Here is a 16,696-nt window from a genome sequence, read left to right on the forward strand (position 1 = left end):
GAGGGTTTCTATGGGCCTGGGTCTCCTCATGGAGACGATGCCCAGCTTCCTTCATGTCATCTCCTCAGGTGTGGGCACGTGTGGCCCAGAAGAAGGCTCATTCTGGATCTCACGTCTGGACAGATCCAATCTGAGTTCTTCATGCAAAGAGATTTTATAAAGTGTGGTCTGTATATTTCTGGGGACATGACAGAGATTTTAGTAGTACATGCACCAATCATTTTAAAATTTAATCTTTATTTTTCTGCATGTGAATTAGAAAAAAAAAATTTCCAATATAGCAATCCTGTGAGTTCATGGAAATTATTATTTGGACAAGTATAAAACAGGTGTTTTATGTTTACAAGTGCTGTCATTTTATATAAAATTGTTAAATAAATAGCAGGATAGTTGGTATGAGAATGTGATAAAAATTGTGTGATGATCTGGGAACTTACCCTATTTAGTTTAAACTTCTGATCTTCAAATCTCTAAGGAAAGGACAGGTCTTGCTGAACATAGACATCTTCTGACACAGGGTATTTGTCCTGGTTACTGACTTGCCTTTCATGCTTGGGTTGGCTCATTTGTGCAAATGTCCATTCATTAATTCATCTCCCACTTTCATTTTAGCACAGTATTTGCTGGGGTTGTCTTTGTGCCAGGGCTGGTCCCCTTACTTTGGAAACTAGACAGGACTAGATGACACAATGGAACCAGGCACAGAGGTGGTAGGACCTCTGAGGAGGGAGGGACAGCAACTCAGGGAAGATGAATGGAAGCATCCTCAGAGTGCCAGCTTCCAAGAGAAGGGAGAGATATTTTGCTCCTTCCAGGTGTCACCCTAACCTCCAGTTCCTGGTACTGTCATCAGAGTCAGGAGAGCTTTCTCTTGTCTTTTCTCCCCCTCCCTGGCCCCAGGGTCCAGGTTACTCATGTGTGAGAGGAGAGCACTGGTTCAAGATGCTGTGTAGACCTTTCCTCCCAGCTCTGAGCCCACATTCTCCTCCCAGGCCCCACAAGTGCTCTGCTAATGCTCACTTCCTGTCCCTGATCAGACCGTGCCTCTTCTCTCTTGCTTGGGAGCAGGACTATGAGATGCAGCAAAGTTGGCATCAGGAGTTGAGACTTGGGGCAGACATACTACCAGGATTTGCATTTATCACTTTCTTTCATGGAACTGTGAGCAAGTTCCTTATTCGCTCAAAGTCCCTGTAAGGCAGGAGACCGATGCTGTCTGAAGATGCTCCGGTTGCCAAATAGATGTTGTATAAAGTGCTTTGCTTGGTGTCTGGTACCCAGCAATTGTAAGCAATTGTTATTTTCCTTCAGCAAGTTTGTTTTTACTTTTCCCCTTTCTTTAGTTCACTCTTTCCTAGGTCTACTTCTGAGTAAATGCATTCTCTGAAAGCAGAGTATTTCCAATGTTTTTGACCTTGAGTTACTGCAGTAAGAAATTATTCAAACACATAAGTTTTATGGAGAACACTTGGACTCTTTGTGATGCACTTTCTCTTCTATTCACTTTCCGTGAACAATTGTTGGCACCCCCGCCCTCAAGTGAATCCTGATGCAATTTGGTAAACAGAGGGGTTTATCTAATTGCCAGGCAACTGGTGGCTCCAGGCTGCATGTGGGAGGAGGTTGCATGTGGTTCTTGATGGCCCATGTAGTCCTGCAGCGACCTCTTGTGGCACCAGGGCCTTCCTGCAAGGTGCCTATATTCCAGTAGCCGACTTTTTGGGCAGGTAGGGAGGGAACATTGCCAAGACCAAGGTCCAACTCTAGGACAGCTCAGGGTCCTCAGACCTGCTGACTCCTGTTGGTGTTCTGTAATGACACCCTGCTTCTCTCTTAGTCTGATGAAACTGTGGAACTGTGCTCCCATCGAGGGACTCCTGAGGTGGGGTAACTATTAAATCTGCTGTGGTTATTATTGCCTACCAGGACAGAGTGGCTTGTCCATCTCCAGTTTGGTGGACCCTCTTTTTACATCCTCTAAGGCTTGAGACCCCAGTGTGAGCATGCGCTAAAAGTTATTCTTTTCTGTATTTCTAGTCAAAAGCCAGCAGAGCCCATTGGACACCAGAGAGGCCCTGCCAAAGACCAGGACCCTGCATGTGGTGTTGCCATCCAAGTCGGCAGAGCCACCCACACCAACCCTTCAGAACCGAAGCAGCCATGGCCTTGGCCTGGCCCTGGGGTCCACCCCGACTCCACGCCCCAGGATGCACAAACCCTCCAGCATCCCCGCTTCCCCAGGGTCTGGGTTGAGGTGAGCCCTGGGCTCAGGCCTCTTCCTGAGCCTGAGGTGGTGTCCCTGGCCTTAGGCAGCCCCCATCCTGGGCTCCCTACAGGCTTCTGCAGAAAATGGGTGGGTGGGTGGGGGGACAGATGTGAATAAGAGTGCCTCAGGTGGGGTCCAAGCTCCCAAGAGGAGTCTGGGAATCCGTTTCTCCCAGACCAGACAGGCCTCCCCTCCCCTTCCCCAGCTCTTCCTCCAACCCCAGCTGCCACACTGGAAGGTGGGGTCCTCAGGCTGGCAGGGCTGTCTCCTTCTGAGCCCCTTCTGAGGGAGAAGCTGGTGTGACGGCTCCCCTCCCACACGGCACTTGGCTGTCATCAGAGCCCAAGGGACGAAGCAGGGCTGGCTCTGGCTCTGGGAAGACCAAACCAGCTAGCCAGGTGGTGAACTTTGGCTTTTAAAGATTTCTTCCTGGTTCATGTTCCCCTCGTTACCTCTCCTTCACGCAGCAGCACTCCCCCATTCAGTTCTGAAGAGGACTCGGAGGGGGACACTGGGCATCACGTGTCCCTCCAGCCCCTGCAAACTCCTTCCAGGACAGGGCCCAAGCCAGAGGATGCCTGGGACTGGTCTGACACAGAGACCTCGGAGGAGAACGCTCAGTCCCCTGGCAAGGGCTCAGGTGGGCTGGCTTCCTCGGGTGAGTGGGACCCCTGGGGTGGCCCAGCACAGGCCTCCTGGGCTTTCTGACGTGGTATTTCTTTCTTTGTTTAACTTGAAAAGCATGGTTGTCCTTCCCCTCACATAATTTTCTGAGATAGCAGAGATCGCAGGAGAAAGCTAGAACGTGAGTGAGGTTTATGTGGTTCCTTGCGTTGTCGCGGAGTTGTTTAACTGTTAGATGTTGGGGGAACCCACTCACCTCTTTTCTCCTCCACACTCTGTAAGGTAGAGAGTAAATGCTTTCACTAGATACATCGAGATCAAAGTCCCATTCTACTAAGAGCGACAGGGCCCAGGAATATCTAAGGCATATCTTCCATTAGGGCTGGATTGGAGAAACATTCAGCATCTGAGGCCTAAGTGGGGTCCCCTCCAAGCTCTCCATATGCAGATCCTGACTGTACCTGTGCCCAGGGTTGGGTTGGTAAAGCAGATCTGTGAGGCAGAATCTTAAACAGGAACTGTGGGCAATGTTCCAACAGGGAGTCACAGGGAGAAGGTCAGACACAAAGAGTTGGCACGTCATGGCCCAGGGGATTTTAGAGTTCCTGCCTTCTGCTTCTGTGTGTAGGAGAGAACAGGGTGGTGGGGGAGAAACTTGAGTGGGTATCTCTTCCATTCTTCCCCATCCTGGTGGGTGGAGAAGTTCTTCTGTGGAAGTTTGAGGCAGAGAGAAAAGGTTTCTCTCCACATTTATTACTGGGTACTCACCAAGTGCTCAGGATCTCTCTGTAGAATGTTCTCGTTCACTCCTCATAGCACTGACAAGGGAAAGATGTGACTCTGACTTACCATGGCCTCAGGCAGTGCTGTCCTGGGCCTACAGGCTTCTGCAGAAAAGCAGGGGGCAAAGACAGATGTGAACAGGAGTTGCCTCAGGCAGGGTCCAACCCAAGCTCTCAAGCAGAGATGGGGAACCTTTGGCCACAGAAACTAACAGGAAGTCTTTTCAACAGACTGTCTCAGTCTCCACCATCAGCCTGGGGTACACAGCAGCCCTTCCATCATACAGAAGAGTTCTTTGCCCTTTACAGCAAAGAGACAGGAATTCAGCTTGTTGGTGAAGAGGGAATCATACAGATATAAATTAAATAATATGGTAATTAGAATGCTTAACTATTCCTTAAACTTACTGTTCTAATAAGCTATGATGACTAGTTGAGCATTTTTCTTCTCAGAACACCTGCATCCTTTCCATTCTTTCAAGGTTTTCCTACAAAACTGCTAACAGAGGCCTGTAGCTTCAGTTGCATTTTCTAGCCAAGGCTGAGCTGAAGAGTATCAAATTTTATGTTTGCAAAGTCAGCAAGAAAAGCTTTGGATTTATGTTGTTATGATTTGGATATGAGATGTCCTCCCGAAGCTCCTGTGTTAATGCAGAGGTGAAATGATTGGAATTTGAGGGCTGTGACCTCATTGGTCCATCCTAGTTTGAATGGATGGACTGAGTGGTACCTGTAGGCAGGTGGGGTGTGGCTGGAGGAGGTGGGTTCCTGGGGGTGTGCCCTGTAAGAGTTCATCTTCCCTGGGACAGTCCCTCTACCCACTTCTTGCTGACCACCATGAGCTGAGCAGCTTCCCTCCACCATACCCTTTCATCATGATGTTCTGTCTCATCTTGGGTCCAAAGCAATGTTGCTGGTAAACCATGGACTGAATCTTTGAAACCATGAACTCAAAATAAACTTTCCTCCTCTAAGTTGTGCTTTTCAGGAATTTCGGTCACAGCAATGCAGAGCTGATTAGGTTTGCAATCTGCAAGTCTCTGTCCTTAATGGACTTTGCAGTACTTCATCATGTCCACAGCATAAGCTAAGCTTGTTAGCCCATGAGAATCTAGCAGAACTGGATCCCTGGAGAAGTCCCTGGATCCCAGGTCCATAGTCTGGCAAGGAGTCAGGAGTCTTCTGAGGCAGTTCTGGCTCTGTCACTTGCTACCTGCTGGTCCTCGTGCAAAGATTTTGATTTCTTTATTATAAAATGAGATATTTGGACAAGATGATTAATAAGAGGGTAAGGAACACAGTAGGCTCTTAATAAGCATTTCTTGAATGAATCAATGAGCCAGCAATTCTTGTAGCTCAAAAAAATCTTCTCAGGCCCCAGGCATTCAAACCCTAGAGGGCTGTGTGGAGTTAGGTCCCTGCCTCCTGGTCAGCCCTCAGTCTAGACATCACCTTGGTTCTAGGCACCAGGGCCTGATGATGATCTCCATCTCTGTTCAGTTCCCGTTTCCTGCACTGAGTTCACAGAAAGCCATTCTCCTCTTCAGTCCTCCTGTGCTAATTTATATTTAATGTTTATTCTTGTCTCTGTGTGAAAACATTGAAGAAGAGCCCATCTGCATGTTAGCTCTTGCATCACACCACGCAGGGGTCCACCTCAGCCTCCCATGAGCCACCATCAGCTGCCATGTCACATCAGTACCGTGACACATTCAGAATATTCCAAGGCCCTTGAAACTGGGCACATGAGGACCTGGGCCTTCTGTCTCCTTACCTCTTTTCTTTGTGGCTGCCCTACCTTCTTCTTCCTGACCCTCTCCCCTCTACCTCTATCACACTGTAGTCTGGACTTGACCCATCGGGATGAAGCATTCATTCTCCTGCTCTTTCCAGTGACAAGTCACTTGTCCCCCTTCCAGGAACACTGGTGCAGTCAATGATCAAAAACCTCGAGAAGCAGCTTGAGACTCCAGCAAAGAAGCCTGCTGGAGGAGTCAGTGTGTTCTTGAGGTCCAACACAGGGCCGCAGAGGGCTTCCACGCCAAGAGGGAAGCCTCAGGTAGGATGTGGGATGCTTGGAGGTAGCCCTGCTGTTCCCCACAGAGCTAGCTCCAAGTTTGAAAGGCCTGGGGTGAGAGTTAGGGGGAGGGTCCCCCAAGTGTCAGCTTTGACCTTTGCAGGACATTGAAGATGACATTGTCTCTTTTTACCCCTACACATGTGGAGAGATGTCCACTATGGAATTCTTTTTTACCCAGGTTAACATTAGAATCCTTTTGAGCCAGCTGCAATGGCACATGCCTGTAATTCCAGTGACTTCGGAGGCTGAGGTTGGAGTATCACAAGTTCAAGGTCAACCTGGGCAACTTAGTGAGACCTTCTCTCCAAATAAAATACAGAAAGGGCTGGGAATGTAGCACAGTGGTAGAGCACTCCTGAGTTCAGTTCCTAGTACCTTACGGACAAAAAAGTCCTTTTGGTTCATTATACAAGCAACTGCTCAGTAGGTTTAGTTCTCAGTTCCCTGCCTCCAACAGCCTGGGAACTGACTGGGTGTGGCCTCTGTTGTGGCGGCTTTCTTCCTGCATCATCTTTTGCACGATGGGCTCCTCACTTTATCACACCTCATGGCTATGGACAGAGCAGACCCCTTCCCTGCAGGGGCGGGCATTGGAGTGGTACCATTAGAGGCAACAATGTAAAATGGCAATATTTAGATAAATTCGTTCTAAATATTCAGGGCCATGGCTCATCACTATGGGTCCTGATGGCCTTCCTTCCCTCAGGCTCTAGATGCCATCAGACTTAGGACTCAGATCAAGCTCCTCCCCCACTATTACAAGCCCCTCATCACCTTTCATACTCCTGTTATTTCCTTAGGTAGGAAGACTCAGACCTTGCTTACTCCATGCTCCTTTCTCACCTTCTCAGTCAAAGAGGTGAATTTTGGGATGTTCAGTTCTATTGCCCTGAAACTAATAGTAGTGGACAGCCTACATTTTTTTTTTTTTTCTTTCTTTCTTTTTACCATGCTGGGGATTGAACCCAGGGCTTCATGCATGCTAGGCAAGTGCTCTACCACTGAGCTGCACCCTCAGGCCCTTATTCTTTGTTTTTTGATAGCACCCCCTGCTCACACCTTTTTATTACATTGTGTGTTTGGTTTACCATGTTCCTTTTCCCATGTCATGAAAGAGTACCAACTGCCCAAAACAGATGGAGGCACTGATCAGAGCATGCTTGCAGAGCGAGGTCTCAGGTGGTTTCTGATTGGTTGACCTTAGGTGCCAGGAGAAAGTGCTTACAGTGGCTTATATCAAAGCCCAGGTGACCAGCAGGGGTACCAAGAGGGAAGGCCTGGCCTGGGCTGTTCCTGTGGTCTGGGTGTTGCCCGATTCCTCTGAGCTCTCTCATTGGCTGAAGCTCAACCCCTTCCAAACTGAAGGGTCCTGTACCCCTGAGCTTCCCATGGTGCATTCAGCTCTAGAACTTGCAGAGGTTGAGGCTCTGATTTTCAGTTCTGTCCATGTGGGGAGTTAAAAATCTGCTCAGTTTGAATGAAAGCAGGAGCAACCAGATCTACACACAGGTCTTTCCAAGGTTTAATTAGTAGAGTTCTAGAGCTATTTGAAATCTCTGTGGCCCTAGGTCTCTGGAGCAGGCTCTCTCTGCATTTGTCCCCCTTGCCATCCCACATGATGCTTACCTTTCTATTGTCCTCCTGCATTTACAAAGTACATTTTCTTCTCCCCTTATGCCCTACAGCTTTCTGAAGATGAGAGTGACTTGGAGATCTCTTCCTTGGAAGATCTTCCCCAGGACCTGAACCAAAGAGAGAAACCAAAGCCCTTGTCCTGCTCAAAGCCACCGGAGAAGTCTGATGCCAGTCCTTGGAGCTCTGGCAGACCCAGGGTTTCTGGCTGGTGATCCTGGACAGAGCCTGACTGACAAGAAAGCCAGCCTTGTCACCTGGTTGAAACCAGCTTGTATCTCACCTCAACAAAAGAGGCTGCTAGGTCTCTTGCCTTTACTTACGACTAAGAGGTCTTTCCCTCAGAGGGAAATAGAGCAGGGGACAAATATGATCATCTCTTCTCTACCTGTGAGGGGCCCTGCCCTGGAGGGCCATAGGGGCTTAGTAGGGTTCTCTGAGTCCCATGACTTGAGAACTGGTTATAACAAGGCCTCAAGGTAGTTTCCTCCATTTTCATGTCAACTCCAAACTGAAAGGGATCATCCAGTCACTCTTCCTGAGCCTTTTGTAAATCTTCAGGATCACTGTGGTGATGGGTCCTATGTGGGGTCCTAAGGCTTGTCAATGATTGATCCAAAGTCATTTATTGAGTACCTACTGTATGCTAGGTTTTCTAACTGCCCACTGCTGAGTTGGGGACAGGCAGAAGTGGGTGGGCAGAATACCAACATGGCGCGGTAATCTAGTAGCAGAGATTAGAGTGTTATGGGAGCATAGAAGAGGCCACCTGACCCATCCTGGGGTTAACTTGGAGAACTTCCCAGGATTATGATATCTGGTAGGACTGTACATGGGTGGGAAGAAAGGAGAGCCCTGGTTGGGGCTTCATCTCCCCAAAGGACCAGAAATTAAATTTTTTAAAATATTGTTTTAGATGTTGATGGATCTTTATTTTATTATCTATATGTGGTGCTGAGAATTGAATCCAGTGCCTCACATATGCTAGGCAAGCACTCTACCACTGAGCCACAACCTTAGCTTCAGAAATTAAATTTTTAATAACATTTCCAAAATCACATTATATACATAGCCACTGTATTTTTTTAGTGTGAAAACATTAGTTTATTATATGCAAACATTTATATATAACATGATGTATGTAATTGTTATTTCTTCATTATTTTTTGAGATTTACAGGGGTTCATGAAGAGTGAATAAAACAATCTGTGCCTCTGTTGTGTCAAGTTAAGTCTTTTGGGATGCCATTACTTTTACAGGGCAAAATTTTTTTATTTTTAAAAATATTTTTAGTTGTTGATACCTTTATTGAACTAATTTATTTACTTACATGTGGAATACTGAGAATCAGTTTGATTACTGAGAATCAAACTCAGTGTCTCACACATGCTAGGGGAGCATTCTACCACTGAGCTGCAACCCCAGCCCAGAGGGCAACAATTTTATCCAGGAGTCACACCTGGGAAAGGTAAAGGTGTCAGAAGTGGGATTGGATAGGGAAAGGCTGTGGAGTGCAATGCAGAATGGAAAGAGAGGAAGAGGTAGAAAGGAGCAAGGAGGGCCCCTGCATGCAATGCGGGTGACAAGGTCTCCGCCAACACAGGGGAAGCTCCAGAGCAAGAACCACTTGGTAGGGGAGTCCCCAGTGGCAGAACCTGCTGGGTTCTCCTACCTGCACTGGGCTTGTCCATTGGCTGAGGTAGTCCAGGTGAGCGAGACCTCTGCCTGAATGCAGAGGTGAACCCTGTCAGCCAGTTTCATTCTTCAAAATGAACAGCAATTATTTTTCTTAAAGGAGACCCAGTTAGTACCTTTATGTCTGGCACAGCAAGTTCTATTTTTAACTTTCAGTTATGGGAAATTTCAAACATATGTACAAGTAGAGGGAACAACATGTTGAGCCCATGTCTGCATCACCAGGTTTCAGCCATTATCAACTCCATTACCAGCCCTCAGCCCATCCTGGCTTCTTTTGACCTTTGGGTGGTCCTAACATCTGGGCTAGACCCAGAAGCCCTTGTAGGAGGAGTCAGGGGAGGGGTGAGTGGAGGAAAGGCATTGCAGGGGTAGGGGGAGTTTGGAGGTGTCATGATATGAAGGAAGCTGTTCAGTGAGGCCAGAGCATAGGTTACGTGGTGCCTCCATATGGGCACTGGGGAAATTCCCTTGTGTATCTCACACCACCAATAAGCTGAAAATGCATGATGGATGATCCCAGTAGCTATGTGAGGAGGAAGATGGGTCAGCAAGTGGGGAGCGATGGTGGGGTTTGTCGCTGTCTTAGAATTCTGCCAACAAAGTCACAGTGTTGTATTCACTGTGTTTGGGCAAGAAGATGCTTGTTTCTCCCATCACATGCTGATTCCACATGACTCCGAGCACACCTCCATTGCCAGTCTCCTGCATCACACATGTTCCCTGGGGGACTCTGCTTTTTGGACTTAGGGTTATCTCTGAGGCTGTGGAAGGTCACACAGGCCTCTTGGAGGTACAACCTGGAAGTGAGGGAGAGCTGCTCCCAGGCAGTCCACAGTCACAGTGGAATGGGAGTTGGTGAGCCATCGCTGTAGGTTCCCATTCATCTGTGGGATGATCCTGAACTTTGTGTAGTTTTTCAGAGTTCCTGTGGGATTGAACCGTACTTTGCCTAGCCATTGCTGTTTACCAATGCACCTTTGATTGGCCTTTCTCCCTTCTCTTTCATTCTTTCTCACTCTCACTTCTGCCTCCTGTGATAAATGAACCTGCACCCAATTCCTGTCTATGGCTCTGCTTCCAGGGGGAACTCAAATGAAAACAGAGTGTATGTGTGTGTGTGTGTGTGTGTGTGTGTGTGTGTGTGTGGTGATAAGTACCAACATGGATGATTGTTCTTGAATGCTCATTATTATGTTAAATGCTTCCAAGTGGAGTTTTCTATCCACTTTGGAGACTTTGATTAACATATTACTTTGGCATTTCTATGCTATTCATTATTCTTCATTTTCAAATACATTTTAAAATTCTTTGGAAAGGGAATTAATTTGGGTTCTTTAGAGAAATGGAACCAACAAGATCTAGGTCTAGATATGGATTTAGATGTAGATATATGTGAGGGGATTTGTTAGGGGAATTGTCTAAACAATCATGGAAAATGAGAAGTCCCAGGATAGTCTATCTGAAAGTTGGAGACCTAGGGAAGACAATAGTGTGTCTCATTCCAAACCCAAAGGCATGAGAACCAGGGGAGCTGATCCTTTCTGATCCTTAAACTATCAATGGCCAAAGACCTGAGAACCTGGGGATTTGATGGTGTGCCTCCCAGAATCCAAGTCAGAAAACTTGGAGTTCTGATATCCAAGAGCAGGAGAAGATGAGTGTGAGAGAGAGAGAGAGAGAGAGAGAGAGAGAGAGAGAGAGAGAGAGAGAGAGAAAGAGAGAGAGAGAGAGAGAGAGAGAGAGAGAGAGAGAGAGAGCGAGCACACATTTCAAATTGAGTGAGGGGATGGGTCTTCCTTACTCAGTTTACTGATTGAAATGCTATTTTTCTCTGGAAACAGTCTTACAGTTTTACCCCCAAAATAATGCTTTTCCAACTTCTTGAGTATCCCTTAAGCACATCAAAGTGACCCCTAAAATTAATAATTGAAGAAAGATTTGTAAGAACCATGGAACATATACAATAGATTATTTTAAAATTATACAAACAATTAAATGGATGCAGAGAAATTAGAAACTACAGATAACAAAAAGAAAATAAATTCAAATAATCCCCAATTCAGAGTCAACTATTATTAACGTTTAGATGTACATGCACTGATATAAAAAAAGAAGAATCTTCCAGAGTTCAACTATATGTGTTCTTCTCTAGCTTGATTTTCCTCCTCAAAAATAGATTAGAAATGTCCTTATATTAATACAGACAGATCAGCATATTATGTTTAATGGTCACATGCTAATTCAAGGCAAAGATTACCAAAATTTATTTAACCAATCATTTCCATCTGTTTCCTTTTATAAATCATAAAGTGATTTAAAAATGTGTATATATATCTTTGTGCACTTGACTGAGATTTTTTTAGATATCAGGTCATTGGGCCAACATAAGAAAAGTCAGCAGCCTATGCCAGGTTCTGGTCCAAGTTCCTCACAAATATTTAACTGATAGAATCTCACAGCAATCCTTCAAGGTCGAGCCACTTAACTTGCATTTTACAGTCTAGGAATGGAGACGTGTGACTGTTAAGGAACTTGGTTTGAGTCCTGCCTCTTATGAGTGGTGCCACTGGGATTTGACTTGGGAAATGGTCCTGGAGCTCTGGACTGGAACCCTCTGGTACTTTGTTACATACTACCAAATGCTCTCTAGAAAACTTGAGCCAATTTAGTGTCCTCATTGCCCTAGGGAGATCATTTTTGCATTCTCTTGCCACCATGTTTGACAATGTGATACACAAAAAGAATGAAGCCTTGTCTTTTAAAATATCTGCCTTTTGAATCCTTAGCAGGAAGAGTGAAGCAGAAGGTATCACAATACCAGAATTTCAACTATACTACAGAGCAATAATAACAATAATGGCATGGTACTGGCACCAAAAAAGACAGGTAGACCAATGGTACAGAATAGAGGACACAGAGACAAACCCACATAAATACAGTTACCTTATACTAGACAAAGGTGCCAAAAATATACAATGGAGAAAAGGTAGCCTCTTCAACAAATGGAGCTGGGAAAACTGGAAATCCATATGCAGCAAAATGAAATTAAACCCCTATTCTCACCCTGTCCAAAACTCAACGCAAAATGGATAAAGAACATAGGAATTAGACAAGAGACCCTGCACCAAATAGAAGAAAAAGTAGGCCCAAATCTTCATCATGTTGGCTTAGGACCAGACTTCCTTAACATGACTCCCAAAGCATAAGAAATAGAAGAAGGAATCAATAAATGGGATAGATTCAAATAAAAATCTTTTTCTCAGCAAAAGAAACAATCAACAATGTGAAGAGAGAGCCTACTGAGAGGGAGGAAATCTTTGCCACACACCCTTCAGGTAGAGCACTAATCTCCAGAATTTATAAAGAACTCAAAAAAATTTACACCAAGAATACAAATAACCCAATCAATAAATGGGCTAAGGAAATGAGCAGATACTTCCCAGAAGATATACAGGTAATCAACAGATATATGAAAAAATGTTCAACATCTCTAGTAATAAGAGAAATGCAAATCAAAACTACCTTAAGGTTCCATCTCACCCCAATTAGAATGGCTATTATCAAGAACATAAGCAACAATATGTGTTGGTGAGAATGTGGGGAAAAGGTACACTCATACATGGCTGTGGAGTTGCAAACTGGTGCAGCCACTCTGGAAAGCAGTATGGAGACTCCTTAGAAAACTTGGAATGGAACCACCATTTGACCCAGCTATCCCACTCCTTGGCCTATACCCAAAGGACTTAAAATCAGCATACTACAGTGCTGCAGCCACATCAATGTTTATAGCAGCTCAATTCACAATAACTAGATTGTGGAACCAACCTAGTTGCCCTTCAATAGATGAATGGATAAAGAAACTGTGGTATATGTACTCAATAGAATATTATTCAGCCATAAAGAAGAATAAAATTGGATTTGCAGGGAAATGGATGGAGTTGGAGAATACTATGCTAAGTGAAATAAGCCAATTCCAAAAAAACAAAGGCTGAATGATTTCTCTGAAAAGTGGATAATGATACATAAAGGCAGGGAAGGGGTAAAAGAAGAATGGAGGAAGGATGGATTGTGTAGAGGGAAATGAGGGGTGGGGTGGGGGCAGGGGGAAGGAGAGATAGTAGAATGAGACAAATATCACTATCCTATGTACATGGGTGAGTACACAAATGGTGTAACTCTATGTAGTGTACAACCAGAGAAATAAAAGTTGTACCCCATTTGTGTATAATGAATCAAGAAAATAATAATAAAAAATAAAAAAAAATCTGCCTTTTTAAAAAATATTTCTTGTAAAGTGGGATTCTCTTTCTTTTTCACATTGATCATTTCTGTTTCTTCTTTTATGAATCACCTGATCATATTCCTAACCTCACCTTTTTTTAGTTGATGTTCATTTTTCTTTGTTGCTGTTTTCTTCATCTTTTTATTATTGAAAGTTTCAAGTATATATAAAAATAGAATTATATAATGACCTTACTGTCCCTATTACTTAGCTTTAACAAAAGTCAACAATGTCTTGTTTCTTGTATGCCTCTCACCAACTTCCTCCCAAATAATATCATTTATGTCTATAAACACTTCTTTATGTATCTATAAAAGATACTCCCTTTATACAAACCCTATACCACCATGACTGTACAGCAAAAATCAGTATGATTTTCTGAATATCATCAAATATTCAGTATCCTTGATTTCTCTGATTTTCTATATATGTTTAAGAATAAGTATTCCTTTCCAGTTTTCCTCTTGCTTCCTTCCCTTCCTAATTCCTCTTTCCCCCTCCACATTTCATGTTGTTTTTGTTGTTGCTAAAGAAGTCAGATTGTTTGTCTTGTAGAATTCCCCTTTGTCTGGATTTTGCTGATTGATTACTGTGGTGGGGTTTAACGTAGTCTTCTTTTCCCTGAATATCTGTAAATTTGTTGTTACATCTAAATATTTCATCAGATTCAGTTTTTATTTTTTCTTTTGCAAGACTCTTCACAGGTGGTGGTGTGCCCTTCTATCAGAAGACATACAACAGTTGTCTTATGTTGTTGATGATAGCATTGGTGATTGACATTGATGATCATTGTTTAAATCCATCTGTAGAGTAGGGATCTCTAAACTTGGGATTTTCTAAGTCTTTTGACATTTGCTATTCGAGAAGCTACAGTTCCCAAAGGAAAGACAGTTCAGGGCTTGATTATTTTTCCTTTTGAATAATGAGTCAGTTTCCTAGACTCCTCTATATGTACTGCATGACCTCACATACTTAAATATATTTGACTTGTTTAAATCCATTATTGCTGTTATCTTTGTTGATGTCAAAATTATCCTGTCTCTGGTCAGTGGGAGTTGGATCCCAGATCTTTCTGACACGACCTTAGCCATCTCATAACTTCTTTGCTATCTTGTATGAAAGATCTTTCAGGTTCCTTCCATATATTTCTTGCCCCAGATGTGAAATTAGTGATTCATCTGAGGGATCCTGGTTTCTTTTGGAAGAACATTATAGATACAACCCAGGTGGTAGGGGTGCCCATTGCTACTGGACTTAACCATTGTTTCTCAGTCTTTCCAGTGCAGAGATAGCAAATACATGAAGAAGACATTATGAATTCATACTGTATGCATTTGCAGTTCCTATTCAATTTCTTGACTACAGATTTTTAGTTTATCTCATTGATTTAACATTGCTCTTTCTCTTCCCTAATGAAAGTTCTGGCTCTTAACATCACAGTCACAGTCAGAATACCAAAACCACAATCTTACTGCCAACAGTATGAACACTGAAAACAATTTAAAATTTATTAATAAACTTTGGAGTTCTTCCTTTCCTTAGGATTTATCCCACTAGGGATGCTCAGTTAAATGACTGCATTTTAATGTCACTTGGCATAGTCCCTGTCTGTGGTTTTGCTACTGAATACCTTATTTAATTTTTGGATTTTTAGAGACTTCAGTGTTATTATTTAGTTTGTGTCTTATTGCTTTTAAGAGTTCTTTTTTTCCCTTCAAAAATAATTTCTTTTGACCACAAAACAAAGGGAAGGAGCAAGGGCCATGCTGTAATCCCTTGGTCACATCTTCCAGGTTTTGCACTTCTAAAACTTGGGTCAATTCAGCAGGTGCTCTCACATTCTGTCAGCTACAGAGTATAGGATGGCCATGCGGGAAGACAGACGGAGCCTCTCTGCAGTCAGGGCAACCCCTCTTAGTGTTCCAGCTCATTTTTTTGAATACTGCAAGTAACTGGTGGGTCTATCAATTTTCTAAGACTCATAAATGAGCAGGTCATAAATTCTGACTGTACAACTCTTTCTTAGAAACCTCACTGAAAGGCCTTCCTGAAACTGAAGCAGAGACCAAGAGTAGGCCCTTCTCTGCCCCAGTTTTCCAGGTCCCAGGTTGCCTTTGGCACCTGGAGAACTGTCCTGGGTTCCCCATATCCCAGGGTGGCAATGGAGGAAGGGCAGGCCAGGTCAAACATGAGGCATAAACAATCCTTATTGGGCTCGAACCAGAGTCCATGGGTCCTGAGGACCTCTGTGAGCTTGTTCATTTTCTTCTCTACGTTCTTTCCTGCCTGTTTCTGCAGCCTCATCAGCTGTTTTTTCTTCCGGTAATGGATCTTGGTTTTCTCCGCTCGCTTCTCCTCCAGGATGGCTGTCACTTCTTCGGACTTTCAGCCCACCTCAGCCGTGCAACGCAGGCAGGCAAACTTTTCTGGAGGCTTCAGATGTACAACCTTGAGCTCAGCAGGCACCACCATCAGCTTTTTCTTGTCGAAGGGTCGTGGAATCCCATCAAACAGCGGGAGGCGGTCTAGGGCAGCCTGGCTTCCATCTGTCTTTCGTGGGCAGCACGCCTTGCACAGTCTGCAGGAAGGTGCCATTGGGAGCCCGGAAGTGGTGGGCCGGAAGTGGTGGGCCGGAAGTAGTGGACCGGAAGTAGTGGAATGGAAGTGGTGAGGCCCAGTACAGGTTGGTGTGCTTTTGCTTGCCGAGGAAGGCCAGGTACTTCAACTTGTTTCTGTAGAAATTTCCAGAAATGTTGATGCCCTGGAGGCTCACAGCCACCACCTGGAGGCCCAGCAGTAGGTGTTTGGCTATGATGGCCTCAGGGCGGCCCACGGGAAGGCTGCAGCATCCAGCACCAGAACCTGCCCCTCCGCCATCTTGGGCAGCCTCCTCCAGAGTTCTTTATGGATTGAAAATCTTGATCCTTTGCCAGGTATGTTACTTTTCTCCTTTTTGGTTGGTTATTTATCTTTTAATTTTGTTCACGGGATTTTTTGCTATAGAGGGATCCAATTAATTAGTTTTACATTATAATTTCTGCTTTTGGTGTCATCTTCACACCCCCCGCCCCCTTTTAGCTGTTTCTTTTCTTTTTTTATTGAGAAGTTTAGTGGAGCAGATAAAGGGGAATGAAGGGAAGGGGGTATGGGAAAAGGAAAGACAGTAGAATGAATCTGTCATGTTAATTTCTGCTTCTGATGCCTCAATTTCAAGACTTACACACATTCATTTACATTCTATTTTCCTAGCTAAAATGTTTTAAAAAAAATTGCATGTTTAACATGTCTGGATTTTTTGGGGCTGTATATTAACTATGAATTAGGGATATGTT

General features: G+C 44.3%; 1 protein-coding gene and 1 pseudogene across 11 annotated transcripts in view; one reads left to right on the forward strand and one right to left on the reverse strand.

The window, feature by feature from the left end:
• The window catches only part of Dzip1l (DAZ interacting zinc finger protein 1 like), a 31,196-nt gene extending 22,450 nt beyond the window's left edge, over positions 1-8,746 (forward strand). For 4 of the 11 annotated variants that reach the window (XM_047565278.1, XM_047565280.1, XM_047565279.1 and 1 more), the window contains 4 exons: positions 2,038-2,254; positions 2,734-2,924; positions 5,592-5,731; positions 7,438-8,744. In XM_047565278.1, the coding sequence (XP_047421234.1) occupies positions 2,038-2,254; positions 2,734-2,924; positions 5,592-5,731; positions 7,438-7,599 (710 nt within the window). In that variant the 3' untranslated portion in view covers positions 7,600-8,744. Of the gene's footprint in view, positions 1-2,037; positions 2,255-2,733; positions 2,925-5,591; positions 5,732-7,437 lie in introns of all 11 variants that reach the window. The other 7 variants (XM_047565283.1, XM_047565281.1, XM_047565276.1 and 4 more) reach the window with 7 other exon arrangements.
• Positions 8,747-15,395: 6,649 nt separating this feature from the next.
• On the reverse strand, positions 15,396-16,241 carry LOC124992862 (60S ribosomal protein L13a-like; annotated as a pseudogene).
• Positions 16,242-16,696: the final 455 nt, after the last annotated feature.

The sequence above is a fragment of the Sciurus carolinensis genome, chromosome 9, assembly GCF_902686445.1.
Source record: "Sciurus carolinensis chromosome 9, mSciCar1.2, whole genome shotgun sequence".
Lineage (NCBI taxonomy): Eukaryota > Metazoa > Chordata > Mammalia > Rodentia > Sciuridae > Sciurus > Sciurus carolinensis.